Raw genomic sequence first — 22,684 nt, 5'->3', positions numbered from 1 at the left:
CTTGTTTCTAAATATTATGGGGTTTTGTTACTCAAAAGCGTTATCCTTAATACAAACTTACGTTCTTTTTTTCATAAATAGGATGTGGACAGTTCCAGGCTTTCTCTTAAGGATGATCAACATGTAAATGAAGAAATCCAGGCTTTGGTTAAGAAACACCTGGATGAAACACGCTTGGTCCAAGGTATGAACAGACTCTGGAGCAGAAAACTGACAACAAGTCCAAAGGGAAATCTCTTCACAGTGATGGTTTAATTCATTGGTAACCTGTTCTAGGGGATAAAAGCTTTTTAATAATACTGATTCTGCTTTGACAGTGAATGCAAAATGTGAAGGATTGTACAGATTTAAGTTTCAAGTATTTCCCTTGTAAGAGTGAGTGTGTAATTTAAGTGCACACAGGGGGCCTGCTACTTGTGAAAGAGAAACCAAACTTCTAGAAATTCTCAACTGAAGTTAGCTGGAGTAGTTTATTGTTTCAAGTAACTTGATTTTTTTTTTTTGTTTGCTGCTTGTTTATAAAAGCCTCCAAAGCTTTGAATAGAGAGTTCCTTTTTAGTCAAATTAAATTTGTTGGGTTTAGGTTTGCCAGCTTCCAGTTCTTAATTACTTGGTTCATACGAGCATATTTGTAGTCATGTGCTTGCATGTACAAGGAATGCCTTGCTTTTATGGAAAGGCAAATATTGCAACTTAAGAGTTGCCATTTCCAATACTGTAAAGAGAGGAGAAATTCACATCTAGTCATTGAATCTTCATTTCTGTGTCCACTGATCTGCCTCACAGTCTGAAATCTGGAGGTTAGTCTGGCCTCTGCTGTGTGTCTTAGCCTCCACACAGCTTCATTGAACTATTCCAGGAAGGAGGTAGCTGGAACACAGTTGTATAATTTTTCTTCCAGCTTATGTGAAAGTTGTCTAAAGGTTCTCAGTTTGTTTTGCTTTCTTACATTTTGTATGCAGTAGCGTTGGCAAATTCATATTGATAACTATGATGATCTTCATGCCTCCTTTGTCTCAAGCTCTTTTTTTTTTTTTTCCCCAATTTTTAAGGTGGAAAAAATATCATTGGTTCAAAAATTAGAATTTATAGCCTGGATCCATCTACTCAGTGGTTCACAGCAGTTGTTGTCAATGGCAATCCAGCTACCAGGACTCTGGAAGTCAACTGCCAGGAGGTAGGAACCAGTTGCTGTGGGTTTACAAACAGATATGGGGAATGGGTAAGAACTTCTATTTGTATCCCCACCAACACAATTTTTATTTCTGTCTTTACTGTAATCTTAAAACACAGGGATCAGTGTAGTGCAGAATTACCCAAAGTGTTTGTGTGCTGCTGGTAGATTGTTAAGCAACAAATGTCCTTCTGTGCAAAATGAGTGAGACCTGGAATTTGTATTTGAAGAGTGGAGCAAACATGACTCCGATTTCTTTGCTCTCTGTGCTCTGCAGACAGTGCCCTGAAACACCAGTTTGTGTGTGTTTTCCTGCAGAGACACTGTCACATGGCATATTGTTAAACTCAGCTTGGTATTCAAAGATCCTAGAAGTGTCTAAGTCCATACCACAATATCTGAGATAAATATATTCAAATAGTAACTTTCACCTTCTAAATGACTGTTTCTGTTTCTTGTTCCAAGATTCCAGCTTTAAAAACTCTTGATCCAGAGTTAATTCATGTTGAAATCATATATGACAACAATGGGAAGTGTGGTAAGACCTATTATTGTTTGTCCTTCAAACACCAAGTAGAGTATTTGTGATGAATAGACTAATTCTGATCACCTCTTCCAGATAAATCAAAAAGAATTGGGGGTGTGAAAAGGAAGTCATCTGAGAATGGTGGAAGTGGTGATGCTAAACACACAAAATCTTCTCCTGAGGTAATGTCTTGCTCTGTTATATATGACTGTTATGTAATGGTTATGTCACTTCTCAAAACAAATAAGGATTAGATTGGAAAATAAATCTCTTGGAGGGTGTGTTGAGTCCTTTCAGACTTGTCTGGGCATGAGTAGAACATCTTGCCTCGTGATAATAGAAGCAAAAGTTACTAAACCTTGAAGGTTGGTGGTTTGTTGGTTTTGTTTGGTTGGGTTTTTTTGGGGTTTTTTTGGGTTTTTTTCACTTTTTACCCCCTCTTTCTGCTTAGGAGTTGGCCTGCCTGGTCATGTATTCTGTAGTGGGAGAAAACACAAAGTAGTTCTCAAGTCTGTAACCTTTGCTTTTCATGTTCCTTCTTAAACTGTTTTGTACTTGAACCCAAAATCTTCAGCTACACTTGCATCCTTTGGGGATTCAAGCTACACAAGCAGCAGTGTGGAAGAAGGTTTTTTCAGTAGAGAAAGGGAGTGTGGCTACTTCTCTGGTACTTCCATATCTACTCTCATTTCTTTTGTGAGTGACCTGCCAGGTATCACTGAGATAAATAAACTCTCGAAGGTCAAAAGACAATGCTACTAAGTGTAGAAATGCAAATGAAAAATGATGGCTTGGCTGAAGAACAGTTCATCAGACTTACCCTCTTATTTTGACCCAGTGTTTCAGGCCAAAAACTGCCCTTCAGGCAGGAGTAGCCAGACTTCTGAAAGCTCTGGAGTGGTGGGGGTGTGGGAAGGTTGTGTTTCTCTGCTTCTGTGCAGAGTCAACTCTGTGTATTTCATTCATCAGTGGATATAATTATTAGCAGTCTTCAGTGGCTTCACAAAGATACAGCATGAGGCAGCAAGTACAGGATAAGATTTCTCAATGAAGAGAGTGTCCTGTCCTGTATTTACCACCGAGGAAGAGCCACCAGCAAGTCAGAATGAAGTAGCAGTGCATTGCAGTCATACTCTACTTGTGTTTCTACAGCTCGTGCTTGAGCACCTTTAGCAGCTTTGGGGTGTTCAGTTTGCCTTTCTTCAGCTTTCTGCACATCCAGCCATTGAGCAGCCTGCTTGATACAGACAAAGCTGGTCTTTATTTCACATTCCAAACGCTTGCAGAAGATTTGCCATGATCTCCATTCAGAGCTTGTTTCAACATAATTTTTCCTTAAAGTAGTAAAGTTAGTTACATCTAATTTTCCAGTCTGCATTCCTTTGAAGGACTGGAGCCTTTATCACTTTTGTACTCTTTGGGAGATGTTTTGCAAGTTACAAGTAGTTACAAGTGAGTGTACTTTCTAGTAAGGAAAGCATGAGCTGTGTTGGTTTCTCTTGTTTTGGTGGGTGTGAATATATGGGAGTGATAAGCTGAAGTAATGTTTTTTTTGTTTTACTTGGTATGTGATAGTACTGGGATTTCTGATATGGAGTTAATTATCTCCAGCATTTGTTTTTGAGAGCTTGACTTGATGCTTGACAGCTGTGTAATACCAGAGCAGAGAGGAAATATTTTGGAGTTGATTCTAACAAGCCTGTAGCGTAACTTCCAGCAGTAAGTTGAGCATGTGGGAGTAAAATATGGACGTTGGAGCTGAGGAAGGACCCCCACAGAAAACTACTGTTCTCAAGACACTTGCTAACTTGGTGGACCTGTTGTGTTCCTAAATGGATTATAGATTTGTGAGGCTGGTGATTTAATCAAGACAGGATTTCTTTGTTTAACACTTTCTAGAATCCTGGTACAAAGATCTTTTTGCTACAAGGAAGTTCACATCTAGATTTTTGGTAATGCTGTCAGGCTGACTTCAGAGTTTTCATTTTCTCTGGGGTTTTCAGAGGAGCTCAGAAATCTATTTCCGAATTACAGTTACTGCAATTAGCTTAGAAACATTGTTGTACTGGCAGTTACAAAGAGCAGAGCTTTCTGCCTTCCTTTCCACTTGCTTAATATACTTCCTTTCCCCCCAGAAAAGTTTGTTGTTTATTGGGGGAAAATGAATTGACACAAACAGTCTTTCATGGAACCTATGAGGTTTAAAAGGACACTCTAAAGTCTTTCCATCTTTGGAACTGAGTGAGTCTTTAATTTGCTTTATTAAATATGGTAGGAAGAGCATTAATATATTTTTCTTTTTAAGCTGAACCCTGCAAAACAATATTTCTGTTATCCTGACTTTTCCTAACTGCCCACATCTCCCTTGCAGGTTTCTCCCAGCCAGGGACATGTGCAGTCAGTACCAACTGTGCTGGGAGAAGCATTGCTGGGATGTACTCCTGCAAATAAAGACCAAAGGCACCCAGGGCTGCCCCTGCCAGCAAACTCACCACCCAACCTTGGTGCAGAAACTCCTCAGGGGTAAGGAATGACTTTGTGCTTATGCAGATGTTTTTCCCTTCAGAAATAACTCCAATTCTTAGCACAACAAACTCAGAGGTCATTTTAAATAGCTGTAGTGATTACTCTACTGTAAAATTGATGTAGAAAAGTGTTAGACTTAGTTGGCCTGGATAAATAATTTACTTTCTGATGCCATGTTCATCTTTATCTTGGAGGTAGTGGCCCTTTCAGTGTCCCAGGCCAGTGTCACTGCCTCATTGTATCCATCTGTATATGGATGCACAGGTGTGGTCCCTGCTTGTCAAATGCATTCCTCCCTTGCCCACAGGAAAACAGAACACATTCAGGCAGGTGTCTGCCTCCTTGCAGATCAAGTACTTGTACTCAGCTGTATTTCTGCTGAACACCAGTTCAGCTTGAACTGTTACCTTTGAACTGTTACCCCCAGTTCTGTCACAAAATGGACATAATAGTAGAAATAGCGTGACAGGAGAACTCAAATTTGAAGTGCTTTAGGGTTGGTTCTACTAGTTTTGTGTCTTGTCTCACATGCTAAATGTGGAAAACATGATTTTTCTTCTTTTTAGCTTTTTGTTTGAGAGGTTTTGCTGTCTCCAATATAGACCTGTGGTGTCAGCCAGAAGTGCCTTGAGAATCTTTTCACACAGACATGCAAATGAAATTAATTTGGTTATTCAGCAGTTGCATGGGGAAAAGGAGAAAGCAACTACTTAATTGTGAGAAAAGGTAGCGGAGTAGGTGCAGCACCCAAACTTGTGTGTACCTACACGGGCATAGAGGTTTATCATTCTGTCTAACTCTGGAAAAAAAAATCAAACCCAAAAAACCCACCTCAAAAACACAAACCTATTGGGCCTCACACAAAATTTAAAATCTTGGAACATCAGAATTCAAAGCACGTAATTAAATAACTAAATTTACTCTTTCAAGCTTTAAGTATGACTCGATTGAGCAGCTGATGCCCTGATTTGTTTGACACCTTTTTCTCTGCCTAATTTTACTGCATGTCGTGTGTTTCAGCACATGTAGACGGAGCTTACCGGAAAGTCATCCTTCCTGTCTTAGTACTGGAATTAAACCACTGAAGGGAGATCTGACGGCCTTTCCTAAAGTGGGGTTCGTGTCTAAGGAACAAATACAAAATCCTAACGGTAAAAATGGGAAATACACCTCTCTGAAAACCTCAAGATCCTCACCTTTGACTGATCCAACTAATGAAAAAGGAACCAACCTGAAAAACGCAAACGAACCTCTCACGAAGCCCACAGCGAACTTCCCCAAGGAATGCATTTCTGTGAAACAGTTGCAGAATCCCAGCTCTTCCATAGCAATACCCAGAGGCAGTGGCACTGTTGAGCTGCAGCGGACTTTAGACTGCAGACCCTCGACCTCAGATGCTCATCTTCTCTCCTTTAATGAGTCTGGAGCTAAATCACAGAGCACCTGCAGTGGCCAGAACAGCCACAAAGGAAACAAGATCGATGAACTTGCAGACATGGAGTTTTTTATTAGAAGAAATTCAAATGAGATTCTCTATGACAGAAATGAAAGTGAAAGCTTTTGGACTGGAAGTGCCAAGGTCCAGGATAATAGTAAGTATTTTTTAAAATTTCCTGTCACTCGAAAACCCTTGTGTTTTCTGTCTAGCTACATAGAGATGGGTCCTTTGTTGCATATGCAAAATCAGTACTTAAAATTGTTTGAGCGAATCTGGAATGTAAGTAATTTTGTGCATTCTTTTACAAGGGGAATGCAATAAACTTGAGAAAAATGTCCCTTTCTGACAAAGGAAAAGGACTGATCATTAGATTTCTAGAAATAAGTTGTTACAAAATGTATGCAGGGACAGAATGGCAGAAGAGGTTACAAAATCACAATTCTGTTTGCAGTACAAATGGTGATGGCATAATGAGACTGCCTTTTCTTAGCAGCGGTCCTAAGTTTTACAAGCATGGTGAGAGATGGAAGTTTTTTTCAAAGCTCTGTTCAAGAGGAGCTTTCATTTAAAAAAACTGTCCTGAAAGCAAAACAAACAAAAACCCAGTAACCACCATCAAAAATCAAGCCCCACCCCAAAACAACCCACCTTGTTTCTCTTTTCCACTTGGTGAACTCTTCAGTTTTTCATATGGGACAGAATGGGAAAGGCTGTTGTTGTTTAAGGAGCTGCACTCCTGCTGTCCTGTGTCCTGCTGGGTATCAGGTGGTGTAGCTGATCCTTCAGGATTCTGGCAATCTCCCTTTCTTTCCAATCTTATGTTGCTTGGTCTTAGATTACTGTGTCCTGTTCTATAATTAGTACATGTACACAGCCAGCCAGGCAGGCTCTGTTGTGCCCTGTGAGGCCTCACTGGAGTGTGGGAGGAAGGGAGATGTTTGGCATCTGTTACAGAAAGATGGTGAAAGCTGTTGCATCATGAAGGGTGAAAACAGGACTGAGAAACAGCCAGGTTTTACTTCTGTCCTCATTTCTTGTGAAATGGTGCTGTGTGCTCTGGTCTGCTCAGGCCTCCAGCTCTAATGGCTGAAGAACTTCCTTTAAAAGCAGATGATCTTTCAGAGTATGCCTCTGTGGAAGACTAAAAGAAGCTGTTAAACTTGAGTCCACAGAGTGTGTGACTCCAGTGGAGCCATGACTTGAGACTGTGGGGGCTGGAGAAGAAGCTTCTGCTGACTGCAAATATTTTTAGCATAACTTTGTTTCAATGTAATGTGAAAATTTTATGTGGATCTGTCACTAAAATAACATTTGCTGACACCTGTGTGTGAGAAGCTGAAGCTTTTCTAATCCGTGCTCTTCCCCACAGTAATTGCGCGCAAATCCATCTTATCCGATGCTGCCAAAGTGAAGAAGCTGCAGCAGAGTGGGGAGGCTTTTGTGCAGGATGGTTCCTGCAATAACATCGCCCCTCACCTGCACAAGTGCAGGGAGTGCCGCCTGGACAGCTACAGGAAGAACAAGGACCAGAGAGACTCCACTGTCTTCTGTAGGTTCTTTCACTTCAGAAGGTGAGAACAATTTGGATACTCCTTAAATGTGAAAAACGTGCCTGTGTCTGAGCTGGACATCTGACCTGTTCTGAAAGGGGGGCTGTTGAGTGCTCACTGTTAGGGATGACATGGATCTAATCTTCCAGGACAGACTAAAACTCCAGTTATTTGGTCAGAATGGTCTCCTGTAGGTCTCTGGTTCAAAGCTGCTTGATATGGTGTGTAGCTATGAGGCCAATATACCCAGCTAATGAGCGGTTGCCCGTGGTTTTTTTAGCCTTTAGAAATGTTACAACTACCTTATTTGAGTAGAAAGTATTTTGGCAGGACTTTGAGCTCTTGATTTTGCTGTTCTGGGCTGAGTGCCAGTGGGATAATGTGAGTTGAGTTTGAGTGGAGATACTAGTGAGGAGGTAGATACTGTGCATGTCTCCTGAAGTTTAGTGGTTGGACACAAAATGTTGGCCATGTATCCACAGCTGTGGAAAGGTTGCAGTAAGTGGCTGGGTCTTCTCAGCTGGAGTCTGAACTGCCACAGCACTCACTAGATTTCAGGAGGGCAGATGGGGAGGGGTCAGCAAGGCAACATCAGGGAAAACAGTGAGTGATGAATGGTGGTTGCTTTTCCAAACCTAATCTGCAACTTCATTCCTTTACTCACCAACCTACTTGCTTACACCCTCTCCACCTACACCCCAACCCTCCTCCAGGCCTGATTCTTGAGTTAACAGTCCATCTTTTGATGTTTTATCTCTTTAGTTCTTAAGACACCATGATGAACAGTTTCAGAAAGGTGTTAAATTGTTACTTGAAGCCCACCTCTAAGCCCAGGGTGGTTGTTGTCAAACTGCAGTGCCTGACTGTTTTTTAATATGTTCTTCCTTTGTTTTCAAATTGTGTAAATAATTTCCATGAACTCCTTGATCTCATGTTTAGATGTTCTTGCATGCTGCTTTTCATTGCCCACCACACAGGGTGGGGCATGGACTGTGTTTTATAGGAAGAAGTTAATTCTGATATTAGAGAGGAAAACCAAAAATACTAGTGATCTCAAGGGAGATGGGAACCTTACTTATTATCATATTTTTTCAGAGGAATTCCTTTCTTTTGGGTCTCTGGGTAGAATAAAACACTGTAGGCCTGTAGACCTTCTGAAGAGGAAAAAATTGAAAGCAGAAAGATTACAAAGATCATGAAAAAATACTCTTCCACTCTTTCATTTGTTTATTGAGGTTTATTTTATCACTGCAACACTGTTCCCTTCCAGGTTTTGTTGCTAAAAGTTTAAAAAAATGAAGATGTATTAATAATCTGTTATTTAACCTCAGATTAGAGATTTTGCCATATTAAGTCTTGGGATAACCTGATGTGTGAGACCAAAGTAACAACAGTCTGTGCTAATTCATCTTCTCAGGGTACCAATCCAGATTTGCAGTGCAGTTCAAAGCAGTTGAATCCTTCATTTTAGACCTTGAAGCTGGTGCAACTGTCCCTTTTTATTGAATGTGAAATCTCCCAAGTCTGGAGATGGCATTTGTCTTATGATGGCAGTTGCCAGCACATGTTCTCATGCCACACTTAACACTCTAAGTGAGCACGTGTTGTCATCAGAATCAAGTTTCCTCTACAGCATTTAGTAAAAAGGTTCCTGAAGTCCTGAGCAGAACTTTTCGTGTTTTAATTTAAGACACTACTAACAGTACAGATCTCATTCTTTCCACCTACTCAGAATCACTCAAGAATCTCTTACTCAAATTTTGCTTGGTGCTTTTTGACAGCTACTTCCAAATGAATTGTTAGTGAAATATATTCTATATTTAAAGCATTCTCACTTCTCTTGTGTTGTACATAGTTCTAGATTAAAGTCTTGCTGTTGCCTCCTCCTAGATGTGATCCTTAATGCCAGTGCATTTTAAAAATTGTTAACCTGATTTGGTTTTATGTGGAATAAAAAACAAAAAACCCGAACATTTTAGTTAGGAAATCTACCTTACTACAAAAACTAGGTATTTTCAGTCTTTTTTGTTTAAAACAAGCAGTACATTAAGCATGCCTCATCCTAGTGACCAGTATGTTTACCCATGTCTGTTGTAACCACTGAGTAAACTCATTGGCATACAGTACACATGTTTGCAGTTCAAGCATTGACTGATTGGAATGAGTTTAAACCAATAAAACGTTTCAGATTATGAGTTTTTCTCCTTCTCCCCCTCTTTCCTCAGGTTGCAGTTTAATAAGCATGGAATACTGCGTGAGGAAGGCTTCTTAACTCCAAATAATTATGACCCTGAGGCTATTAGCTTGTGGCTGCCTTTATCCAAAAATGTTGTGGGTCTGGATCTTGACACAGCCAAGTACATCCTTGCCAACATTGGAGACCACTTCTGTCAGCTGGTGATATCTGAAAAGGAAGTTATGGCAACGATTGAACCACACAGTAAGATCAGTTTGTGTTGAAATATAATGGGTGTTTTCACAGCTTTATGTGAAGCTTTAAGCTTCTGACTTGTGTGAAAATACATTACATGTATTTGGAAATGTCATATAAGACTTGAGTGTTTCCTTCTCAGAGACGGGAGTGGTGAGAGCCACTGTGAACTTGTGTCAACAAGTCTTTGCTTGCAGGCAGAGGGAAGGGGAAAAGTAACTTTACCCTTTGTCAGAAGACATTTCTCAATTTCTCAAATTACTTTTCCTGTTAAAGAGGGTGTAATTCTGTTATGAAACAAAGTGTAAAGAAACCCCAGAATTTAAGGAAACCAAGAGGTAGCTGACAATAAAACCTGTTCTTAGCATGTAAATGAAATACAGCTTTGACTTTGACCAGGTTTTGTTAAGTTGCTTTGGTCCTATTTTGTTAATGCATCATGGACCTATTGCTGCCTCTCAGGACAACAAAGAGATATTTTTCCTCCATCTGCAAGTTTCCAGTGGCACTGTTAGGAGTGATCATGTCCAGTCCTACTCTGGGCACAGACCAGAGAGGGGCTGGTGATGGGGTGACTGACTGGGAACTTCATTAGTGCAGACAGGGCAAACCTGGCATCCCCTAACACTGGGTTTGGCCACATCGAAACTCTTCTGTAGCAAATGTGAGCAGACAAAGGGGGAAGTCTGTGATCTTGCATAATCACTTCTCAAAGTAGAATGACTCTTAAAACCGTATTTGTGTTCTGGATTATAAGTGCACGACTGAGTTGCAGTGCAGTTTAGGAGACTGTCTGCCCACTGTCTGCTGTGTTTGGGTGCTGTTGACGTTAGATAAAGACTGTATGAGTTTGGCAGTCACTCCTCAGCCCTGAATAGAAGAGGAGAAAAGCTGAACAGGCTTAAATGCCCTTCAGAAGGGAAGGGAAGACTTGAGATATTCCAGAAATGCTTGCTGTGGGGTCTGATCCTGGGCTGCTTGGAATCTGTGAGCTCTGCTCTTCCCTTGAACTGGAGGATACTCTGGCCTGTGGAGCCAAAGTATCCAGTGGGAGAGTGAGAGGTGCAGACTAGAATACTGGAACACTTTCAGAAGGATGAATTTTTGAGTGGAATTCATGCGACAACAGGGAGGGGTCTGCTAATAGCAGAGCATGCACCTGTTAGCACAGCTACCAGAAACATCCTCTGCTTAAAAAAACAGTCACATGTGAGTTCTGGTTGGTGTGAAAGGAGCAAAATATCATTAATTCCTTTTTGATTGTTTTATTGCCCTGGCTGGTGAGAGTAAGGAAACTCAGTTTCATTAAAATGGAGGTTATTTTTAATACCCTTTATATAAAGAAATAATTTACAGTCTAGATGTGTTGTTCTTTGACAGTTCAGTGAAAAAGTGCTCACTCAGCACAGGGAAAAGGGAGATTCTTCTGCTAGTGTGGTTTGAAGTTATGATAAATTTTTCTTGGTAGAATTCACTTGAAATAATACGTTTTCATAAGAACTCTCTCTCTGACAAACTGACCTTTTCAAAAATGTGACAATATTTTGTTCAGCTACTTTAAGGGAATCATTTGTTTGAGTATTTTTGCACTTCACAGTGTGTATCAAGTCCAGCCCTTCTCTTTTACCAGATAGAATTACAAGAGACAATTTTTTTAAACACCAGTGACTGGTAGGTAAAGCCACAAGACAAAACAAGTATGAGGGAGAAAATTTTTTGGGAGAGCTTCCTTAAAGAGAGTTCCTTAAAGGATTGGTAGTACAGCAGGAGTGAAATTATCCCTGTGCAGTAAACATTGACCAGTGTAGAAAGAACAGCTTGTTAGGTCATGTTGCTCCTTGGCCACCAAGTGCCAAAAGGAGGGACAGGATCAAACTACAGAGGAGAACCAAAAGAAACAGGAGGAGTAGAAAGGGACAAGGTTCCAAGAGCTGAAATATGAAGTGACATTCAAAAGATAACAAATTACTTCATCCTGTTTTGGGGAAATTGGAGGGTTGACCTCTAAAATGGTAAATATCCTCTATGTTTTCAGAAGGCAGAGAAGAATGGAGCTGGTGATATTTAGACTTGTGTCTCCTGAAAGAATTTTGAAGCAAGTAGTTAAACAATTTTTACCTCCTACTTAAGAACAAATTGTGCCAAGCTATTCCACTGTTGTTCCATACATAGTTAATAGGCATTATTCAGAAGAAAAGCAACAGATGTCTTGGATCCTGGTGTGGTTTTTTTTAGCACACATTAGGACATGGTCTCTCATAACTTTCTTTTAAAATTAAGAAATGTTGTGGGCAGGAAAGTTTCAGAGAAATTGCAAGTGTGGAAGGTGGTAGGAGGAGGCAGGTGTGTGCTTTTTGTCTAGTCTGTTTTTCTGCCTGGCAACATAATGAAATGGAGATCAAGCTAAAATCTGTATATAATCACAGAAAAATAATACAGCCCTGTATGGGCATGTGGTTTTTTTGGAGGATACTGTCCATGTTTGGGATGTTTGGAGTGAGCTGAAAAAGTGACTTGGAGTGAGGAAAGTGGAATATAATGGGTATAATAGGAAACCTGAACAGCAGTGCTCAGTGCTTTGGGGAAGAAAATTCACCATTCTGACACAGTCAAATATACACCTATAAACACAGAAAACCTCCTAGAAGGAAGAGAACTACCTGCCCACTGTGCTGCTGAATAGAGAACAAGGACAAGCTGGTTTTGGCAAGCTAGACACTAAGCTTAGCTTGCTATAGTACCTTAATTTATTTCCTAGAGTAGCTGTGGAATTTCCACTTAGGAAGGTGGTAGCAGTTGACATGTTAACTTGGGCAAATACATGTCAGGAGTAAGAGATGTGGTTGATTCTGCACAGGAGGAAGCAAAGTGGATTTGATTGTTTAAACTCTGTTCCAGACTTGCTTTTGTGAGTCTGTAAGGGCAAAGGCTTTGTTTCAGAGTTCCAGTGCAAAAAAAAAGCCTGAGTCATATCACTGTAGTTTTTAAGTAACTGTGTTTAACATGCAAATACTGAGTTTTGTTTGAGCTGACAGTGACTGAGCTGTCTCTGACCACAGGGCAGGTGGCCTGGAAGCGCGCGGTCCGTGGCGTCCGAGAGATGTGCGACGTCTGTGACACCACGATCTTCAACCTCCACTGGGTCTGCTCCAAGTGTGGCTTTGGGGTCTGTGTGGATTGCTACAGGATGAGGAAAAAAAGCTCACATGAAGGTAGGAATGCTTATTGCTACTGTAGACAAAGAGGGAAGAGGGGAAAGAAAAATCTGTGTTTTGAACTTGGAAGTCAGTAACAACCTTTAAACAAGACAAAAAGCCTTCCCAACAAAAAGAACGTGTTATAGACCTGTGGTTCAATATATCAATAATAGTAAAATATGTGGCTTTCCAGAGCAGGGTGCACTAATAAAACAGTGTAATGGTTTGTTTTACAGATGATGACTCGGATACTTTCTCCTGGTTTAAATGTGTGAAGGGGCAGGCACATGAACCAGAGAATCTGATGCCTACACAAATAATTCCCGGAAAAGGTATTTGGAATAATTGATTGGGATAAAAAAAGTTCTGTAGGCTTTGCTGTCTTTTGTATGTTGTTGATGTTGTACCGAGTGAGGTTTTATTTTAGTAATAAAGTTAATAAAAGCTTAGTATTTATTATCTGAAGACTGGAACAGCCTGTGTGTTTGGCACTATTTTATTATCTTTGATCTTTACCAAGAAATAGCAGAACTTCTTGTTTTAATGATGAACTGTATTCACATACTATTGTCTACTTGCAAGCACACACAATTTCTTAAAAACTCGGTGAATGCTGGATGTTCTGGTTACATGTGAGCTCACTAATGACTCTCTTCCTCCAGCTCTCTATGATGTTGGTGATATCGTTCACTCTGTGAGAACAAAATGGGGAATAAAAGCAAATTGTCCTTGTGCAAATAAGCAGTTCAAAGCACTATCAAAACCAACTCTAAAGGAGGATTCAAAACAGGTATTGTACTGCCTCTCACTATGTCTGTGCAGTATATGTTTGTGTCAGTCTACTGCATAGGCTTGAAGCCACTGCTGATTTGTCTTTGTGGGTGTGCCAACCCTGACCTCTGTGATAACCCCACCATGTAGGGACAGCTTGTATTCACTGTTCATCTTTCTGGCTCTTTAAGTCCTTCCTTAAGTTTTGGGGAAGGTCTCCTTGTGTCCCTTTGGCACACTGATGCCTCAGTAGTGACCTGTCCTTGACAAATGCTCAGTGAGGATTTTTAGAGCAAAAGTAGGATTAGATGGAGAGAACCCATAAGAGAAGAGTCTGAAGAACAGACCAGTGGGAATGGTTGGGAAGTGTAGACTGTTCCTTGGGTCCTGGAGATAAAAAACATGCAGCATCTAAAAGAATAAATAAGATGGAAGAGCACTGGAAATCATAAGAGCTATACATGAATAAAATTGTGAGGGCTAGAGCAGTGTGGAGAAGCAATGATTTCTCTGAGAGTCCTGGTAGAACGTGTATGCTCCTTATATTAAAAAAAAACCCCAAACAACAAAACCCTACAATATGTTTATTTGTAAATGGATGTAGTGTTCTTTGCTTTTAAAAATAGAACACAAATTAATAGCTTAGTTTTACAGAATCTTGCAAGAAACTAGATGAATTAAGTAAATTTTTATAGTTATGTACTTATTTGTAAACTTATTTTGAAAAGAAATATATTATCTTAAGTCTAAGAAGTGGCTGAACTTGATTTTGGTGTTGGTAATGAACAGAAGAGATGAAAAATATTGTCAGGTGTTAAAAGTGAGGGAGATTGTTACATGATTCAGAAGTTAACCTGTGACTGACCTGGCTTCAGTCTTCTGAATTGAGATTTCCTGTGACTGGGCAAACAGCTGTATTGGAATTTATTGGTATCTCTCTGTAGAATTAGGTACTGCTCTAGTTGTGTGAGGATAAGTTCATTAAAGTTTGAAACGTTTCCTATTATGTCATGTTTGGGGTTCTTACCGAGCATCAGCAGTCAATAAGAGATGAAATATAGAACATAGCAATAAGCAGACAAAGGAGCAGAATAATTTCTTGACTTGAAAGCTTTTGAATAGAGAGAAGAAACATCACCAGTCACACAGGAATCCCAGGGCAAAGCAGTAGCTCTAGTTAGTCTGTTACCCAGAATCTCCAAACAAGCACATAAATTGTCTGCAAAGGGGATGTACAATCCTGTGCTTGTTTAGACCTGGCAGGTGAGTGGGCTTCTACTACCACCTTAAGATAAAAGTTTAGGAGAGCTAAATATCTGTTTTAGTCCACTGAACTAGAGCTCCAGCTTAGCCCTGGCTGAGCATCAGATACCACTAGAATTGTGAAAGTGCTGCTGTTAAAAATGCATTTGGTTCCCAAAGCAGTCCCAGAAAATGCAGTTGGGAAACTCGGCATTCTGTGCCTTCTTGGCTGCTCCTGAAGTCGGGAGATCCCAAATCCTGCTGAACTGTCATCCCTGGGTGACACTGAGCTGCAATGCTGACCTCTTGTGGAGATCAGATTTTTTTGAAGGGCCAAACCATGTTTCTTTTCTTAAAGAATGTATTTGGACATGTTATTGCTGCTTTCCCTTTCTGAGTAGAGCGTGTCTGTGTCTGCTCAAGTTCTCACTTTGGTTTTTTTCAGCACTTGGCATCTGGAGACAGGCCCAGCCTTCAACATAACAGTTTTGTCCTGAGCCCACAAGTCACTACGCACGACCCTCCTCTCAAGTCAGCACTTGGAAGCAAACAAACTGCTTCAGTAAATTCTTCTCCTTCATTTAATTGGTTTTCAAATCTAACAAGTGGAAACGTGAATAAAGAAAACAAAGGTATGTGCAGAACCATGTGAAGAGTAAACTCTCTGTGGCTGTTTGTCAGAAGAATATAGGTCAGACCCAGCAGCATCTTGTGCTGAGAAGGATGTCATCTGCCTGCTGGGATGGATGTTCAGTGCCTGTGCTGCAGAACTGGCCATGGCAATGGCTGGGAGTAAAACCTGCCAGGGTTATCATATTTTGTTCTGAAAACTGGATTAAAATCCCATTGATGCAAGTATTCTTGAAAGTTCAGTTTGAAAATGTATTTATTTTAAATACGTGATTTTAAAAACTTTGGAGTATTGAAGAAAGTTAAGTGAAAGAAGTATTTCATCTGCATGTATTGAGGGGAGATTTCTATATATGTGCATACATACCTGTATATGCATATAGGAATATCTTGTCTTAAAAAAAAAAGGGGGGGGGGGGGCAAAAATCCAAAGTATATACTTTTCATCCTTCAGAGGATTAAGCCTTGCTTCACTGTCAGTTGTCTTCTTTCCTTCACTTCAGAGAAACTCCTCATACCGATTTCAAAGAATGAAAACAAACCTCTGCAGACACTCCCCAGCTTAGCCAAGCCAACAGCAGCCCTGCAGACATTCAACAGTGCAATATTGACCCCTGTGAGCAACAACAACACGGGCTTCTTGCGGAATCTGTTGAACTCTTCTGGAGGAAAGGTACAGGAAAAATTTTGTTTTACAGGTTTGAGTTCATTCCAGGCTTAGGCAAGTGTTCTAAACTTGTGAGCAACTGCCACAGGCACCTGTCACAGCAGGTGAAATTCTGTCTTTGTTTGGGAAAAAGGACTAGTTCAGTTTCTGTGTCTCAGTGCTCCAGTTAGTGCTTTCCAGAGTAATGGCTTAGTGGTACTATCAGCAAGTCTTGCTTGATAAGGGATTGGGAACCAAGTGATGAAGCAAATTAATTTCCTTAGGCTAGAATCTGGCAGGTGCATTGATTGGGGTGTCCATTAGTCTCAAAAGAAGAACTTGGAGCTGGAGGGAGGAACATTCTGTGGTGGGTGACTCTTCCACATGTCGTTTGCGGATGGGTTCACTTCAGATGTTTCTGGGCTTTGTCTTGTCTTACAGATGTGACTTGAAAATGGTGGGGTAAAATACTGGCCTTGAGAGTTCCTTGCTGGAACTGCATTTTTCCTCTTTCATATAGAGCAACTTCTGTTCTGTGCTGCATCTGCTGAGTTTCTGCAGAGTTGCTAAAATGTAAATCAGAGCAGAACTTGTTATACCAGAATTCTGTAGACAGTGTCAGAAATGGCAGTGGCATTTAATGATGGTGCTTTTCTAGACAGCAAAGTTCTGCATTTTTTTTTTGTTTGTTTCTCTGCACAAATGTGAGCTCAAGTGAAAAATTTTGGAAGTGGCAAATACCTTCCTAAATGCCTGCAGGACAAGGCAAAAGAAAAGTGCACCAACTTCTTTTTGTTGTTCTTTCTCTTTTCCCTTTTTTTTTATCAGACAGACAATGGACTCAAGAGTACACCCAAAATCCTTGATGACATTTTTGCTTCCCTGGTGCAAAATAGAGCCATTACAGACCTGCCTAAGAAGCCTCAAGGACTGACTATAAAGCCCACGATAATGGGCTTTGACACCCCTCACTACTGGTTGTGTGACAACCGCTTGCTGTGTCTTCAAGATCCCAACAACGAAAGTAATTGGAATGTCTTCAGGGAGTGCTGGAAGCAGGGACAGGTACTTTAAGCTTTGTGTTTTTCCATTTGTGGTTGGTGTGCTTTGCTCTGTGGTTGGTGTGCTTTGCTCTGTGGTTGAAGCACAGGTACCAGCTTGCTGTGGTGATAAGCAACACTAAGCCTTCATCAAAGTACAACATGAGCACTGGTAGAGCCTTTGATAAAAGGATGTGTGGTTTACTATTTAAATCAGTTTCTAAACATATTGGTGAAATTATGGCTCTATATAAAAAGCGGCCTCATTGTTTGAAATAAAGAATGATCAGATGCATGGCAGAATTCTGGTAAGGCAGGCTGAGCACTTAGTTTGGAAAATATGTTTTCAAAGTGCCAGCATTCAGTTCAGTGTGTTTTATGCATTACCCTGTTGTAGTGAGAATTTTGGGCATTTAATAATTTTTCAGAATATGTTCTTTTTCTTCCTAGCCTGTAATGGTGTCAGGAGTACATCACAAATTAAATGCGGACCTCTGGAGACCAGAGTCCTTCAGGAAGGAGTTTGGCCAACAGGAAGTAGATCTGGTTAACTGCAGGACCAATGAGATCATCACTGGAGCTACTGTGGGGGACTTCTGGGATGGATTTGAAGATATTTCAAGTAAGTACCATGAATCATCATTCCAATGGGTAAAATATTCAGCAGCAATAACGTTGACCTAGCACAGATTTGTGATCCTTAAGAGCAGCATAAAAGTATGTTCCAGGCTTCCTCTTCACCTTGGACAGTGTCTGCAATGTATTCTCACAATTTATGCTTGTGGGATTGTGGACTGGATAGAAACTGTTGTTCCCATGGAGGACTCTACTTCAGGAGTATGTTTGGCTGCCTTTAGTCTTTTGGGGAGGCATTCTGAGAAAGATGAACCTACTTGCTATGAAGATTCCAGACTGTCAGCTTTTTCCCTAGTTGCGTGAAGCAGAAGAGCCAAGAAGGCAAGTTCGTGTGACACCAGAGTTTATCAGTGTTGTGACAAACTTCTGTGTCTTCGGTTCTGCATTAATAATTGTGGAAAGAACATGATTTTAAACTAAGATAAGGGTTTCTTTGTCTTGAATCTTTGGAATTTGAGAAGTACTAGTATTAAAAACTAAGACTTACTAATATTTCAAATTAGGTCGCCTGAGAACAGAAGAGGGAGAGCCGATGGTGTTGAAGCTCAAAGACTGGCCTCCAGGAGAAGACTTCAGAGATATGATGCCTTCTCGGTATGAATTCCCAAAGGAACTGTTCATTGTGTGGTATAGCCCCAAAATAATGGAATGTAGGAATACTGTGTCATTTGGAAACCTGCTTCAACTTTGTGCAGCAGTTGGCCACGTGTGAACCATTTTGTTTCTCAGAGATGCCTGACATAAATGGAAATCCTAAAAAAGTTTCATCCTAAAAATTTATGTAGTTTGTTGTATTTACTGCCAAGTAAAGTGAGCACCTAAAATTGCTCAGGAGAGGTTTAAGTTTTGGAAGCTTCCTAAAAACCTGGATGATTTTGAAGTCCAGGGTTCAGTTGAAGCTTATTTTTTTTTCCCAAACATATTTAAGTATTCTGACTTAGTCTGTATGGTATTAGTTGAGATGATTACATAAGAAAATAGCATTAGTCCAGAGAGGTTAAAGTTGTTTATCTGCTGTATTCCTATGCCTTTTTTTATTCCTTTTCATGGTGTCCAGTAAACTCCCTGGGGGAAGGAGTACGTTCTCTTGACTGCAGAGAGCTTTTGTTGCACTCTTTTTTTTATCAGTTCCTAATGTTATATTTTGCTGTATTACATTAGGTTTGATGATTTGATGAAGAATATTCCATTGCCAGAATACACCAGGAGAGGTGGGAAGCTCAACCTTGCCTCTCGACTTCCCAACTATTTTGTGCGACCGGATTTGGGTCCCAAGATGTACAATGCTTATGGTAAGGAATCTTTCTATCTAAAGGTCATGTTGGCCACACATTTCAAATTGAAGTTTACTGTAAATTGTGTGAATCCATGCTGTTGTAGGTAATTTGATTATTCCCATGGATCTGAAAACCTGACTTTGGCTCATGTATAGGTATTAGTGATATCCAGAGCATGATTTGTTTTATTAAATGTCTTTTTGTCCACTTGGTTTCAAGCCCAATAGCAGTTATTCCCAGTCTTCCAATCAGCTTGCTCCACAACTTCTCTTTCCTGTAGTTGGCCACATGTATTTGTTGTTTCTCTGCTTCTGGCTGTATTGCTTTTGTTACTCTCCTTTTTGAGCTGTGTCATTTCCTTTTTAATCTCTTCTTCAGCAATGTTTTCTGTGGCTGGTTCCTTTGCTATTACTCGAAAGACATTTGAAACTAAATCATCATGGCCAGTATAGAGATTGTGGCTGATAAATACTGCAGCAGCTGCCTTTTAGAGTGAGAGACTGCCTTATTCTAAACTGCTATAGAAACCCTTTTCTAGTAGGACTTAAATATGACTTCTATATATCATTCAGGCTAGATATAGATCCAGATCAATGGTGTCAACTTGTCAGCTGATCATTTGGGAAGACATAAGATGGGGCAAGGTCCTGGACAGAAACTGTTCTGTTGTTCTGGAAGCATTTGTTGGTAGAAGTAAAAGCTCTCTGATCTCTTCAGAGAGTGCTGCTGAGAGAAGTGTAATGTTTATCTCTCTTACTAATGGATGTGCTTCTCTTTCTTTGTTTTTTTTTCCCCCTCCCAGGCTTGATAACACCAGAGGACAGAAAATACGGCACAACAAACCTCCATTTGGATGTGTCTGATGCCGCCAATGTCATGGTTTACGTGGGGATCCCCAAAGGCCAGGCTGATCAGGAAGAAGGTGAAGTCTTTGCTGTGTTCTGAGGGGGGTATTTCTGTGGTTGGAGGGAAGGTCCTTTAGTGTAACTGCTCATGTTGACTCTCAGCAGAAGTGCTCAAAACCATACAAGATGGTGACTCTGATGAACTGACAATTAAACGTTTTACTGAAAGCCGAGAAAAGCCCGGAGCTCTGTGGCACATTTATGCTGCTAAAGATACAGAGAAGATCCGGGAATTCCTTAAAAAGGTAAGTTGTTACATCTTAGAGACTGATCTTCTGTGTGGCCCTGCAAGTATTTATATCCTCGGGCTTTCCCCCTTCCTATCCCAGCAGTTCTGGAAACAAATATGCTCGAGTTGTATTCAAGACAAAACTTGTGTGCCCTGAGTCTTGTAGGGTCTGAGGAGGATGAGGAGTTGAAGCTTAAAGTTACCTTGTATGTAGATATACTCCTTTTACCCACACTTCTTACATCATGGTTAGTGATCTGTAATGATAAAGAACTGTTTTCTTTAAAACAAAACCATAGTTAAATTTTAAAGTAGACCCTCCTTAACAGCCTGTGACATGTTCTTGAGAAATGTCAGAGCAATATATGCTGCATAAAGTTCTTCCTTGTTCTATCCGTCTTCCTACCTTTTTTTTTTCCCCCATACCTTTATGAGGTTTGGGTTAAAGGAAAAATGAGGTATTTGGGGTGATGTTTTCATGGGAGTTAAGGGTTTAATAGAGATGTGCTGCTACATCCAAAGGGCTTGTTTCAGTGTTTAAATTCACCACAACAGTCCAGAGTACTCTGTGGTCTTAATTTTGAAACTTCTTTGGTGCTCTAAAGTGGAAAGGGACAATATGTTGAGTTTAAAAGGATAAATGGGATGATCTGAACAACTGTTGGTGTGGTCAGCCTGACTGCTGTCTTAGTGGAAGCTTGGAGAAGCTGCAGCAGATCTGTTCAGTATTAACAAAGAACAAATCTTAGAGTTGATAAAAAAGGATAGTCAGTTTGATGAGCATTAGCACTTGGAGTTTTGACATCTGTCTCACACCTCAGTCCCTTGTAGCTCACACAGTGGCAGGTGTGGGGCTCTCAGCATCTTGTCATGGAGTAGAACCAAGCTGGTTTTCTCCTCCCAAATGAGTTTTTGGGCTACGCTCCTGGCTGTAAATGACTGCTGCAGCAGGCTGGATTTATACAGGAACTTTGTGCAGAAACTTTCTCCCCAAAGCCCTAAAATTTCTGCCTTGTGCCTCCCAGCCTTGTATCTCCTGAAAATCTGGTTTGTATCGTGTGGGTCAGTGAGCACACTGACTGATTGTGGCCTCCAGGGCAGACACCTGCTGAATTCCACACTTGGGAGTTTCTTCCAGTTACGGGATGGTTTGGGTTAGAAGCTTCAAGATCATCCAGTTCCAACCCCCCTGCCACAGGCAGGGACACCTTCCAGTGGACTAGGTTGCTCCGAGCCCCATCCAACCTGGCTTTGAACACTTCCAGGAATAGGGCAGCCACAGCTCTGGGAAACTTGGTCCAGTGTCTCACCACTAATTTTTTTCCTAATACTTTAAATCTGTGCTTCTTTGGTTTTAAAGCCATCCCCCCCCTTTGTCCTGTCATTCCATGCCCTTGGAAACAGTCCCTCTGCAGCTTTAGTAGCGTCAGAGCATTGGTCCCGTGTGTGACAGTGGTTCCCACTGTGAACACATCAGTTACTTGACCCTTCTGTTCCTTTCTGATGTCCATTGGGATTACTTGTATTTCCTGTATCCACATTTGCAACATCTCTGTGAAGCCAGAGGGACCTGACAAATGTAGAAACCTGGACAAACTAAGGACTGAGCAGGAATCCACTCTTCCACTGTGTAACTCTCCTACCTGAACACATGGTACAAGTCCCTCTGGCACACGTGTGTGTGGAATACAACTGGACTGTGCAGTCGGACTGGTGTGGTAAAATGCCCGTTGTCTTGTGACTCTCCAGGTTGCGGAAGAACAAGGCCAAGAAAACCCCGTGGATCACGATCCCATTCATGACCAGAGCTGGTACCTGGACCGACCGCTGAGGAAACGCCTTCACCAGGAGTACGGAGTTCAAGGCTGGGCTATTGTACAGTTTCTAGGAGATGTAGTTTTCATCCCAGCAGGAGCTCCACACCAGGCAAGGACCAGGGACATTTATGGCCTGACTGCTCGGGCAGCCCTTTGAGCACGTGGCTAATGCTTGTTTGTTCTCTCTAATGCTTGTTTGTTCTCTCTAGGTTCATAATTTGTACAGTTGTATTAAAGTTGCAGAAGACTTTGTATCCCCAGAGCATGTCAAACACTGCTTCTGGCTCACTCAGGAATTTAGGTATCTGTCACATACGCATACGAACCATGAAGATAAACTGCAGGTAACTTCCCAGTGCTCAACAGAACCCTGTCCCTCTTGACCCTTTAAAAAAAAACTCCACCAAAACCCAACAGACAGCCCCCACCAAACCCAGAAGGGCTGTGGCCACACAACCCAAATGCTTTTGTGTTCAGATCAGCTGTAACACATGGGATCTTGGAGAGGAGTTTCTATGGTTTTTGAACTGTTGGCATTTTTAGTAGTTTTGAGGAAGCCACCTGAAGCTTCTCCTGAGATTGTTTTGAATCATTTCCTTCTGTCACTTGTTTTCCCCCCAGCTGAGCTTGCAATGCTCTCCTCAGGCCA

The 22,684-nt window shown here is 41.0% G+C and overlaps 1 protein-coding gene across 3 annotated transcripts in view; it reads left to right on the top strand.

The window, feature by feature from the left end:
- Positions 1–22,684, top strand: part of KDM3A (lysine demethylase 3A) — a 30,980-nt gene that overhangs the window by 7,385 nt on the left and 911 nt on the right. For all 3 annotated transcript variants that reach the window (XM_032686328.1, XM_032686329.1, XM_032686330.1), the window contains exons 5-25: positions 82–184; positions 1,053–1,177; positions 1,640–1,712; positions 1,794–1,882; positions 4,072–4,223; positions 5,247–5,818; positions 7,034–7,235; positions 9,440–9,654; positions 12,705–12,857; positions 13,079–13,174; positions 13,505–13,632; positions 15,301–15,487; positions 15,989–16,158; positions 16,960–17,196; positions 17,622–17,793; positions 18,311–18,401; positions 18,969–19,099; positions 19,887–20,006; positions 20,095–20,234; positions 21,968–22,144; positions 22,245–22,379. In XM_032686328.1, coding sequence (XP_032542219.1) covers positions 82–184; positions 1,053–1,177; positions 1,640–1,712; positions 1,794–1,882; positions 4,072–4,223; positions 5,247–5,818; positions 7,034–7,235; positions 9,440–9,654; positions 12,705–12,857; positions 13,079–13,174; positions 13,505–13,632; positions 15,301–15,487; positions 15,989–16,158; positions 16,960–17,196; positions 17,622–17,793; positions 18,311–18,401; positions 18,969–19,099; positions 19,887–20,006; positions 20,095–20,234; positions 21,968–22,144; positions 22,245–22,379 — 3,468 coding nt within the window. The remainder of the gene's footprint in view (positions 1–81; positions 185–1,052; positions 1,178–1,639; positions 1,713–1,793; positions 1,883–4,071; positions 4,224–5,246; positions 5,819–7,033; positions 7,236–9,439; positions 9,655–12,704; positions 12,858–13,078; positions 13,175–13,504; positions 13,633–15,300; positions 15,488–15,988; positions 16,159–16,959; positions 17,197–17,621; positions 17,794–18,310; positions 18,402–18,968; positions 19,100–19,886; positions 20,007–20,094; positions 20,235–21,967; positions 22,145–22,244; positions 22,380–22,684) is intronic.

This window comes from Chiroxiphia lanceolata, chromosome 4 (assembly GCF_009829145.1).
Source record: "Chiroxiphia lanceolata isolate bChiLan1 chromosome 4, bChiLan1.pri, whole genome shotgun sequence".
Lineage (NCBI taxonomy): Eukaryota > Metazoa > Chordata > Aves > Passeriformes > Pipridae > Chiroxiphia > Chiroxiphia lanceolata.
The sequence above is the reverse complement of the archived record's forward strand: the minus strand, read 5'-3'. Positions and strand labels throughout refer to the sequence as shown.